This window comes from Benincasa hispida, chromosome 9 (genome assembly GCF_009727055.1).
Source record: "Benincasa hispida cultivar B227 chromosome 9, ASM972705v1, whole genome shotgun sequence".
In the NCBI taxonomy this organism is placed as follows: domain Eukaryota; kingdom Viridiplantae; phylum Streptophyta; class Magnoliopsida; order Cucurbitales; family Cucurbitaceae; genus Benincasa; species Benincasa hispida.
In genome coordinates, this window is record NC_052357.1 from 65,500,646 (window position 1) to 65,512,552 (window position 11,907).

At 33.4% G+C, this 11,907-nt stretch overlaps 1 protein-coding gene across 3 annotated transcripts; it reads left to right on the forward strand.

Moving 5' to 3' along the window:
* Nucleotides 1-882: 882 nt before the first annotated feature.
* On the forward strand, nt 883-9,981 carry LOC120086122. 3 transcript variants are annotated; one of them, XM_039042576.1, is made up of 15 exons: nt 883-1,215; nt 1,721-1,848; nt 2,014-2,085; nt 2,168-2,281; nt 2,906-2,974; nt 3,062-3,118; nt 3,208-3,261; nt 3,333-3,395; nt 5,738-5,800; nt 7,958-8,122; nt 8,213-8,368; nt 9,038-9,118; nt 9,221-9,282; nt 9,467-9,592; nt 9,687-9,981. In XM_039042576.1, the coding sequence occupies exons 1-14, from the start codon at nt 1,032-1,034 to the stop codon at nt 9,543-9,545; spliced, it is 1,347 nt and encodes a 448-aa protein (XP_038898504.1). In that variant the 5' UTR covers nt 883-1,031; the 3' UTR covers nt 9,546-9,592; nt 9,687-9,981. The 3 variants fall into 3 exon arrangements, with proteins under 3 accessions (XP_038898504.1, XP_038898505.1, XP_038898506.1); XM_039042577.1 differs by having other exon boundaries at nt 9,467-9,551; nt 9,638-9,981; XM_039042578.1 differs by having other exon boundaries at nt 9,467-9,551.
* The last annotated feature ends 1,926 nt before the right edge of the window (nt 9,982-11,907 follow it).

An 11,907-nucleotide genomic window follows, 5' to 3' on the forward strand; every position in this document is an offset into this window, starting at 1 on the left:
TTGATTTTATTTTATTTTCATTATTAAAAAGACTAAATCCCAATTTGGTTTTTGATATTTAAAGTCTTTATTTATTTATTTTAATTTTGAACTTAAAAATCTATATTTTTCCTCCAATATATTTATTTTCTTTATTACTCATTTTTAATAGGAACATTTGCATCTTTTTAGTTCCTAGATTATAAGAATAGACTCATTTGGTTCTCGAATTTTCAAAATTTACATTTTTAGTCACTGATTTATTAAAAATAGGTTTAAAAAGGTTCTTGAAGTATTCTTTGTTTGATTTTTTTTAAAAATAACTATATAAAATTTAAATTTAGAAAAAATAGTTTTAGAAATGATGTAATTTTTCAAAATTATTATTATACTTTAAAATGTCATACAATTATTTAAAATAATTGTATAAAGTTCTTTGAGGAACTTTTTAAACCTATTTTAAAAACTTTCGTCACTAAAAAGCTACCTTTTGAAAATTCAGAGACCAAATGAATCTATTCTTATAAACAAGACTAAAAAATTACATTTTTAAAATTGAGAGATCAAACATAAATATTTTAACATAGCTAGAGAATTCTAAAAACTGAATAGAGTTAGAGAAATGAAACATTTAATTTCTTAGTTGAATGATAGCCAATCATTTATTTAGAACCAAATTTGTAATTTTTTTTTTATAGTACACCACCAAATAGTAAAGTTTGATTTATATGGAAAACTATTCAAAACCATGAGAATTAAAATAGAACATACGATTTTATACTAAAAAAAGGGGAAATGAAAGAAAAAAAAGGAAAAAAGAAAAAGAGAAAAAAGAATATGCGAGAGGGTGCAAAAAGGGAAGAAAAAAAAAAATAGAAACAATAATATGATATAATAAAATAAATCCATTGACAATTGTCTCGTGGAACCGACGACGACAAAATAAGAGTGGATCGCAATGGCATAGTTTCAAATTTCAGCTTTGAACTTCGAAGAGTTTGTTCATCATTTCTCCCTTCATCTGGAGTTTCTGTGCCGAGATTTGAGCCACTATGGCGATCTCAAAGCTCGCCATTCTATCAATTTTTCTAGCCCTAGTCTTCACGCAGGTCCCCGCCGATGTATCGGTTGATGGAGGAGCGGAACATGTAGTTGAAGTCGTTAGATCGGATGATTCTGAGTTTTCTGATTTGAAGGTCGAATTGGACGAGCTTAAGTCCAGGATCCAAAAGCTTGGTTAGATATCGATTATCCTTGCTCTAGTTATCGTCTCTTATGAATTTTGATTATTAGCTTTTGATTTTGGAGGAAGCATTAGCAAGAAAGAAAAAAGTGGGAGGCAAATCGAATTTCATGGAGAACGTAGACCAGTTAGATTAATGGGATCGATAATTTCATATTATCTCGGAATGGCCAGATTAAAAACGTCATTGTGATTTGTAGTAATCTCTATCTGAAAGATTGATCTGTTGTGATTTTGTGAAGTTGTTTTTCATGTTTTTCGACAGTAAGGTACAGAAATTTTAGAAATTAACGGTTTCTCGACTTGTGGTTCTTCTATACCTGGAAAACTGGGTTTCGTTTTAACTATCAGCATAGGATGATTACTATTCATACTTGTGCTTTTCTTTTTGGGAATATTTCTCAAAATCTAAATTCGTGTCCTGTTGTTTTTTTTTTTTGTTTTTGTTTTTGCTTCTTTTTTCCGGTTGTCAACGGTTGACTTTACTCAATGCTGAAGAATCCCACCTTGATGAAAAAACCCAAGAATTGAAGAGAAAGGAGGAGGTGATAGCTCAGAAGGAAAAGATCATTAGTGCCAAGCTAGATAGCATTTCGTTGCTTGAAAGTGAGATTGCTTCTCTTCAGGTTTGTGGCAGTCTGGCAGCAGCAGTTTAGTCTTTTAGTCTTTCAGGATGGTTTAATTCTCAACTTCTGATACATGCTTGATCTTGCTGCTATAATTATCTCTGAAAACCCATATGTAATGCTTCACTCAAATGATGAAATTTTATAATCTATTATCGTGCCTAGAAAAAAGGGAAATTAGATGCTGAGGAGCAGGTTGGAAAGGCATATGCACGTGCTCATGAATTAGAAAGACAGGCAAGAAATGGAAATCAATATTTATTATTATTATATTTTTAAATCACTATCATCTTTTTGATGATTTACCACCCTTCTGCAGGTCGATGATCTCAAAAGGCAATTGGAGATACTGGATGGGGAGAAAGGATCCTGGGAAACTCTAGCAAATGAAGCTGAGAAGAAAACACATGAAGCCGGTTTAAGATTAGAGAATGTAAGAAATTATTTCACCAGTTTCTTATCTTATACTGCTGGTTTTTCAGGCTGATGGCTTTTTATAGCTTCAATATATGTAACATCATGATAACAATTTTGTTTGAATGTATTTACTTCTGGCATGAAGTATGACAAATGTTATCATTTTTTTTCTCTGCTACATCATCAACTGTTTATCATTGGTGCCTCCCTGGTATTTCCTTGGTGTTTGTTTAATTGAACTGATAATGTATGCTTTATCCTAAAGAATGGTACTCTATGCAGGCTTCATTCAAATGTCATTAAAGTCTCTTATTAGATTTAGATTTTTATCACTTTTCTGACATTTCTTTATTAGCAGATTCTTAAATGTGAAATGCAAGATTTTTGTTCCATTTAGGTGCATTGTCGTCGCAGCTAATCTGTTTGTAAAAAATTAAAATCAGGTCGGTGTATAAACTTCAGTTAAGTAGTCAGATTTCCTACTGTAAACTTCTAGGAAAGGTTATCTGTAATATAATGTAATTTTCCTTTTCAAACCATCTTTCTGAGTTATGATAGTCTTGCTTTTATTCTTTCTGACACTAACATTGTACACATGATTGAAATACCTGATGTTGGAAGATGATTTTTACTATTACAGTTCCAGAAGATTCATGAAGAACAGAAGAGCAGAATTCGTGTAACTGAACGGGCTCTTGAAGTGTCCAAGGTATGATGCTTCTGAACTTTATTAATCTAGACACCCTTCAGTGATGTTTTGTTCCAAACTCTGATTTTTTTTAAAATAAAAAATTAGGAAGAGATGAGGAAGGCAAAGTTTGAGGCAGCTTCAAAAATTAGAGAGTTGACAGAGGTAAAGTGTTTGAATAATGTAGAGTGGTGGATGCTATTTTAGATCAAATTTCGATTATGAGGGGGTTGCTAACTTTATTTTGTTAGCAGGTTCATGGTGCATGGCTCCCGCCTTGGCTCGCTTCACACTATGGCCAGTTACAGGTAATGCTCTAGTATAGTGTTCCCGTCCCCTAACTTTTACTCATATGAGTTCTGAAGGTTTACCTTTGCAGTCTTTGATCAAAACACATTGGAACACACATGCAAAACCGGCAATTGATGTAGTAATTCAGAAGGTACTATTATACAAGCTTCACTTCCTTCAAACTATTTTAACAAGGAAAAAATGTTACCGGTGGCATCTTCTCTCCTCCCCTTCCCCTCCTTTTTGTTCTTTGAATTCACTGGTTTGGGTCAAAGTTTTATTAAGGTGGAGTTGGGTTATGTCTTCTGGCATCTAGGATCTGTATGAATTGTGCTAGTTTAGTTGACGTGTGTAACTCTATAACTCAAATCTGACAATAAATTGAGTTGTTGGCTGGTTTTATGGTCTTTAGTTTTGTGTTTTTTTCCCCTCTCTTTATATGTATGTACCATGCATGCATGTGTATGCAGTGTTTAAAAAGTCCTCCCAGGCGCGCCAAGGCGCTAGGTGTTACTATTATTACTTATCAACCATGCAATGCCATGATCTTGTCTCGAACATGGCCAGCCGATATATTCTTTCTCGTGAGTAAGCCTATTCTATTGGACCTTATGCAAGGTTCTTCCATCCTTAATCAAGCTTGCCTTTTCTTTTGCTTCATGACTTGCATTGAAACATTTACTCAAACTTGTTTCACACATGAGCATCTTTTTGCTCATTGTCAACCTCATCTCAACTGAGTGTTCTCAACTTGACGCTTGTACTTAGCTTGCTCTCGGCAATGTATCTCACCCCTTTCATACATTTCAACGCTTTCAACCCTCTTATTCTTAACCGACTTACTCTGGCTTGACCTTGCCTTTATCTTAAGCTGAGGTATTTTCAACAGGTCAAAACATCTTTTTTTTCATCTTATTTCTCGACCATTCGGTTGTCCCACTTCTCACATCAAGTCGGGACCTTAACTCAGGATGGGTCCTGACCTTTCACAAGGCTAGTACTACTTTATCAAGCTCACTTTAAGCTTCCTGCTACATCTCAAGTCAAGAACTGGCTTAACTTGCCAACTAGGATAAGTCTTGTATCTAACTGGGCCAAGGCTAGCTTTGCAACGCTTACCAGGTGCCCACTGATATCCAGAGATGTCATCCCAAACCTTAGAGTGACATAAAGCTTCATTTTGCATTTGGGCACTTTATTGAGAACCAACTCTTGAGTCGTTTGTACTTACTAGGACTAACTGGACATCCACCAACCCGAACATTATCACGGCATGACGATATTTGCGACCATACTATGTCATTTGAGGATATTGTCGTGCTGAAACTTGAGTCTATATCACAACCTCTTGTCACTTTGAGGAGGCACAATGCTGGCACACTTGTGCCACTCGACACCTCCTCACAGGAAATTGTCGGAGACACTCGTCCAGCGACAGACCATGCCATGACACACGAATATGTCATGTGATAGCTCGCTTAGGCAACTTAGCCCATGGGTGGTGGAGAGCCAATACCATACCTCCCCCATTTAGGCCATTTCTTCTTTTGGGAAGCTTGCACGTGGAAAGTGACGGAACGTCACTTGCTGTCGTGGAGCACCTGTTTCAACTTCGATTCTCACGAAATCTGATAGGCTTGCATCCCTCACTTCATTGCACTTAATTTAACTTCATAGTCGCTCGTCCAAACTTTTGGGGCAACGTCTTAGGACCCTATTTGGCCCCTGATAAGCATGTCGTTGACCTTTTAATGCCAAAAAATCTTCTAATTCACTTCTGCCCTATCTTAGCATTCCAGTATACTTCATCTTTGGTGTTAAATGATGTATCGTCTTCCTCGATCATATCGTGACCCTTTCTTTGACCAGGGTCGATGTGCTTGCTTGTGCACGTTGGGGTGCTTGCTTATCTGTGTCGACATGCTTGCTTCAGGTGTGTCCACGTGCCTGCTTGCACCAACTTGGCTTGGTGGAAAGTCTCAATGTACTTTCTCATAGTGGGGTTGAGACACTAGGCGCAAGTCTGGACACACAAAATAAGACACCTTCTGTGAAGCCCTGAGGCCTAAAGCGCTGGGCCTTTAGGCTTTTTCATTATTATTATTTTTTAAATAATGATAATAAGGGCTATTTCTTCTTTATTTACCAAAAAAAAAAAAAAAAAAAAAATTGCTAAGCCTAAATGCAAAGTTCCTTGTGTTTAGGATTTTTTTTTTTAACTTTTATTATTATTATTATTTTCATATTTCCACTTTAACCATGCTTTCTCATCTTTATATAGTACTTGCATATATAATGCACCTCACAAAAAAATGTGTGCTTTTCTTTACATTGCGCTTAAGCTCTATAAAGACTTGTGCCTTTGAGCTTTAAAAAATGCCGTGTATATGTGTGTGTATATATTTTTTATTATTAGGAAACCTATATTTATTTATATACTAGTGTGTGATTCAGTGACTTAATCAACTAACTAATGTTTCCAATTTGCTGCAGGCTTCAGATAAGACAGCACAAGCAGCAAAATGGGCTGAACCCCATGTCAAAACAGTGAAAGTAGTAAGGCTTTAGATTTTATTTTCTACTTTTTTCTGCTTTGATTTCTTGGGCATTGACATGGTATCTCAATTAATGACTGTCTGGACTTCAATTCTCTAGTATCTTAATTCAATAGTTCACTACCTTAAAGTTCTCATATTTTACAATACAGGATTGCTTTATGCAATATTGTAGCCTCTCATTCTTATACTTTTAAGGTTATTTTCTTCCATGACGCTCAATCTAGAGAGAGTTTTCTGTGTATCACGTCATGCAATATTATAGCTTCTCATTCTTATACCATTAAAGTTCTTTCCTTCCATGATGCTCAATCTAGGGAGAGCTTTCGGTAATAATCCGAAAGCACAAATCTTCTCATCCACTTAGATAGCATTTGGGACGTTGAGTTGAGTCATGGAATTTGGAGTTTGTGGAGTTGTTTATTCTCTGTGGGTCTAGCAAGTGTGTTTGGACTGTAAATTTGTTTAACCTGGAGTTCTAACATTTGTTTCTAACTTGTTTTTTATATGTATGCTATATAGTTAGAACTATATTTCGATCAAATTTTTAATTAACACAAATTTTATTTTGAAATTTTCTACATTATTTGTTATACTTTTTTATTTTCAGTTTCACAAAAAACTGATATGTGTGGAATATGAATGTAACAAATTTTCATAATTTGAGATCAATTCTAGATGGCTTGAATTTGAATTTTACATTTTTTGATTTAAATGGACCAATTTGTAGATTATAATTTGAATAAAAATTCCAAATTTGATAAGACCCCGTTCGGTAACCATTTGGTTTTTAAATTAAGTCTATTTCCTCTCAATTTCTTACGATGTTTTACATTTTTCTTAAGTAAAAGAGTTGAATTCTTAGCCAAATTCAAAAAACAAAAACAAGTTTTTAAAAATTACTTTTTTCCCCCAAAACTTGACTTGGTTTTTTAAAACATTGGTAAAATCAAAATGTAGATAATAAAGCAAGAAATTAGTGGAAAAGGTGTTTATAGGCTTAATTTTAAAAAACCAAAAACAAAAAACGAAATGGTTATCAAACGGAGCCTAAGATTCTAAATTAGTAAGTTTGTTTAAAATGTTAGATTCTATCCAAATTTTGGTTTAGATTTGGAATAGAATTCTTTTAATTGTCTGCGTTTCAGCTCATTGTGGAGCTCATTTGTGTTGTGGGTGCCTCAATGGGATTTTAAAGTGATGATGGAGGAGGTTCTATTGCATCCCCCTTCTGGGAGCGAGGGAAACTTTTGTGGCTAGCCAGTTTCTTTGCACTCCTTTAGAGAATCTACCTTGAAAGGAATAATAGGGCTTTCATGGATGCAGAGGGTAGTTGGGAGGAATTTGGACAAGCTCACATCAATACCTCCCTTTGGATGTCTGAACAGAAAGTTATTGATTTCTTTTCCATTAGTCAGTCGAGTTTGCTTTCTATAACTGGGCATCGGCTTCTTTTGCTTTTCTTTCTTTTCTCCCCGAAGAAAAATTTTGAGTAGGTCAGTGCCCAAGTTTAATGAATTCATCAGTAAACTAATGAATAATGCTGAGCTGGACACCTATAATTAACTAGCTTTAACAAGTAGAATGAGAGCATGACAATAATATTTTTTCTGTGCAAGGAAACGCAAACGCTTATCGATAGATTGAAATGATTACAAAAGAATAATCCAATCATGAGCCTCCTTTGATGATGATCTTGGGCATTGATCATGAGGGACTGAATTCTTAGATTGCCTTTGGATAAGCCCCTTTCCATCAATTTCTTCTTCTCTAAGGTTCCTTCTGGCAAAAAATTCCAGGGATTATTGTCCCGAGAACCAACATTTGCCAACAGAGGAGTCCTTATCGAGTATGAGGGAGTAAAGTCCTGGAAATTCATCTTCTAGTGAAAATGATCGCAGCCAAGAATCCTTCCAAAAAGATGTCTGATCCCCCTTTCCAACTTCGAAGGAGAAGTGATTCAAAACCAGATCTTTCTGTTTGTCAATGGCTTTCCATGGGCCCTTTGAAACACCAACAGATTTGTTACCAGGCTGCGGATTTAGATGAGAGCATCAACATTGTTGATTTTTTTCCCTGTTTGTTGTATGAAGTTTCTTCTGATGATATTTCTTCCGATAGTGTATTGGTCTCTCATATGCCATGACGTTGCTTGCAGAAATATATCCCAGCTGTGAAGGAAAGATGGTTGGTAGTAAAAACAAACGTTAAACCACATCTCGATACATTAACTACAAAAACTGTAGAATTTTATCAGACATCGAAAAATGTGATTACTCCTTATGCAGTTAGATCTAAAGAAGCTATTGGTCCGTACTATCTGGTATGCTGTCCATACTGTTTCATTTTTTCCCCTAAATGCAAATAGCTTCTATTCACTGCCAAAGATCCTCATTTTTTGTTTCGGTGGCAGGAAGTTAAGAAATTCAGCAAGCCGTATATTGATCAAGTTGCTACTGCTACGAAACCACACGTAGAAAAGGTTAGGGTGGTCTTGAAGCCCTATACGAAGGAATTAGTTCTTGCATATGGAAAATTTCTAAAATCTGCGGCTGTATATCATCATAAGGTAATGCATTCTTCCCCACTTGAGGATATGCACGTATATGGACTGGTATTTGCTGGCTTATGTACTTCGAAGTGCCTGTGTTATTGCCTAGTTTATATAATAACCTAAAAATTTGAAATTCTTTCTTTCTTTTTTTCCATTCCTAATCCCCCGAGTCTCTGGGTTGGGTTTCTACTCCTAGTCCGTCTCTTGCTCACAGTTACTATTTACTAAGCTTATTTATTTATTTATTTAGTTTTATTATTATTATTTTGGTTGGTGAAGAAAATAGAAATATAGAACGAAACTGTTAGCTACAATATATTATTCATTTCTTTTCTTTGACGTACCATATTCTCTCAAATTAAATGGCTATATTGGGGAAGCAGTATGGGATTTGGCTCTAATTTTGAATAAATGCAATTGCAATTTTCTGGCCACGTTGCTTAGAGTGGATTTATATATATATATATAGGAGCTAAAAAGTGAGAAGGGTGATTGCAGAATTATCAGTGTTTGAATTGCCAAATGTTCAGCTGGAAATCTAGAATCTCCCCCCTTGATAAAAGGCTGTTGATTGTTATTTATTTAAATAAGACTGTAATATATGCCATTTCCCCCCTCAGAACCATAGTTATCTTTTTCTTGAGAGGAATTAACTACAAGTAGGCTATTATTTGTTTTCTTAAGGTTCAAGGTGCTGTTAAAGAGACTCTCAATAAACACGAATTGACCAGGCCGCTCGCAACTAGAGAGTTTGAATGGTTTGCGGTATGCATTTTATGTTGCTCAACATGAACTAGTTTCTTTCTTTCTTTCTTCTGACATACCCTTTCATCTCTCTAACATTTAATTCCAATTAAATTGCTGCAGGCTTCTGCTTTATTGGCTCTTCCTATTATTTTGCTGTTTAATATATGCTCTGCCATTTTCTGGTCAGTATTATTCATATAGTTCTATGTCAATTCAACTGTAACTGGCTCATCTTCCATTGATCTTATGAAATCTCTCTTTCTATATATATTGAACAACAGTTCTTTCTTATATGTTGTTATAATATATAATTGAAAATGGTTCTTTCCTATATATGAATAACTCAAGTTTCCTTGTCACTTGCAGGAAGAAAACAAAGAAACCTACTCGAAACACTGTCCACCATGCACGTCGTAGGGGAAAAAGGGAGCATCCTGACAAGTAGAAAGCAGTATGATATTACTTGTCAAGCTCTAGTGAGATCTTTTTTAGGTTCGAGTTGTTTCTTAAATCTAAAAGTAATGTTCTATATTTCAGCACGACCGTCGTCATCTGACTCTGTTTTGGTCTTCAATTGTCGATGCAGTTCACACGGGAGCTTTTGTGGTTATTGAGTGTCTTCTTGGCCATAAACTAATAATTAATTTTTGTTCTCTTAAAAAGTCGTGCAACTTCATATTCTTTCATCTTTTGTCATAGCATTTTTATAAATTATATCAGGAGATAGTCAGAGCCTACAGCCCGATACAAGTTAATGTAAAATAGTACGTTGTTTTATTGTTATTTTAGTCGTTTGCACTGTTATTCCTAACTACCAACTCTTAGATTAAACGCATGTAACATTATTTCTCTATAAGAATTTTGCACTTATTTGATTTCCACTTGGGTTTGTCTTTCATCTATAAGGTTATTTTGCTGGCATCTTTCTTTCGTTTTACCCTTTCCTCTTTAAATTGTTTGTAGTTATTAATTTTCCATCTATCTTTGCTGAAGTGGTTAATGTAATGCCCATCTAAAGGATGAAGATGTCAGAGGTTCAACTTTGAAATGATATAATGTATTATAACCTTAACTAAAATGTGACATCTTCAAGTTGGGCACATTTTTGCATGAGACTTGTGGAGTAATGTCCCAATTTTCAGCTTTCTTTAATATTTCACTATCCAAAAATAAAAAAGCTCCTTAAAACTGATCTCACAGCTAAAAAGAACACCAAGAAGATGTTTGGGGTAAAGAATAGAGTTATGAAATCTAGGAATTGTGAAGTAGTGAGGTCTACAATGTAAGGAGTTAATAAAATTTAAAATTGTTGTATTTTAGTTGTGAGGTTCACGAACTCTTTGGACCATAACATTAATGGGATAGATTCTATAGGTAAGACACAAAATTTCCAACAATTTTATGATCTATTAGATTTAAGTTGGAGAATGTTTGAAAGTTGAAATGGTTCAAGGGAAGGTTATATATATATATATGAAATTAAGGGTAATGTTGCACCATAACTCCTACAAAAAAATAATAGAGGGGCAAGTTGGTAAAAAAAAAAAAAAAAAAAAAAAAACAAAAAAAAAAAAAAAAAGCCCCAAAAGCTTTCACATTTGAAGTTGCATGTGTATAGGCCATGGTTGTTGATGGTCAAAGATGGCTACCATTTATTCAATTCAAAGATTTTGTTTTGTAAATTTGTAAATTTGTGTTTTTGGCTTTTCCTCTCGACTCTGATAGTCTTATGGCTGCCGACATTATTTTTCTTTTTCCACAATATAAATACCTAAGATTCTTTGGTATATTATTTTTCCAAATGGTTTTAAAATTTAGTTTTCCATCAAATTTTAATTGTTTTTGACTTGTAAAATGATTGTATATCAACTCGTTGTTTTACTTCAATTATCCTCGAGCCTACAATATATACCAAATCAAGTTAAAGAGAAACATTTTCCTTTTGAAAAAAATATGAACCAATAAGTTTACAATAATTTTTAGCTTTGAAAACTTAAAATATTGTGGTTGCAAAACTTCACTGGTAAATTGATTGTTCTCTCTCTCTCTCTCTCTCTCTTTTTTCGGGATTAAAATATAATTGGTCTCTCAGTTCTAGTACCTTTAAGATCATTTTGTTTCATTACAGAATTTCAATTCACTATTATTCAGGGAATTTTAAAATTCACCAAAAGTTTTTTAATACCCTCCAAATTTGTGGGGATATTTTTATGCTTGGAATATAGATAGAGACTGATTAATTAATAATTAATATCAAATAATTATTAATATTAATTTAATTAATTATTTAAATATAAATATATTTTAACACTTAATAAATTTCAACTAATCATTTATTGTTGATATTTTATGTTATTTTAACTATTTATTATATTATTAATTATTAATATCTTTTTTAATTTATATTTATTTAGCTATTTTTATTAATTAAATAAAATAATTTAAATAATTTTTAGTTTAAAAATATTCATTTAAAGATATTTTAATTGATTAAGTAATTAACTAATATAATAATATATTAAATAGTTAAATTTATCATGACTACATTAGTTGTTCTCTTACCTTTGATTTAATAATTATATAGTTTTGATTTCTATATACAAAATTGGTAAATCAAACATATTTATTTAACTTTCAAAGAGTAATTATCTTGCATATTCAAACACATACATTAATTATCCCTGGTATTTAAAATATATTTAAATTCCAGACATATAACATCCATACCCATGAAATAATATCTATGATCCAAACCGCTCCTAAAAGTTTAAATCTATTCTTAGTATTTTGGATAAATCTTAAAATAG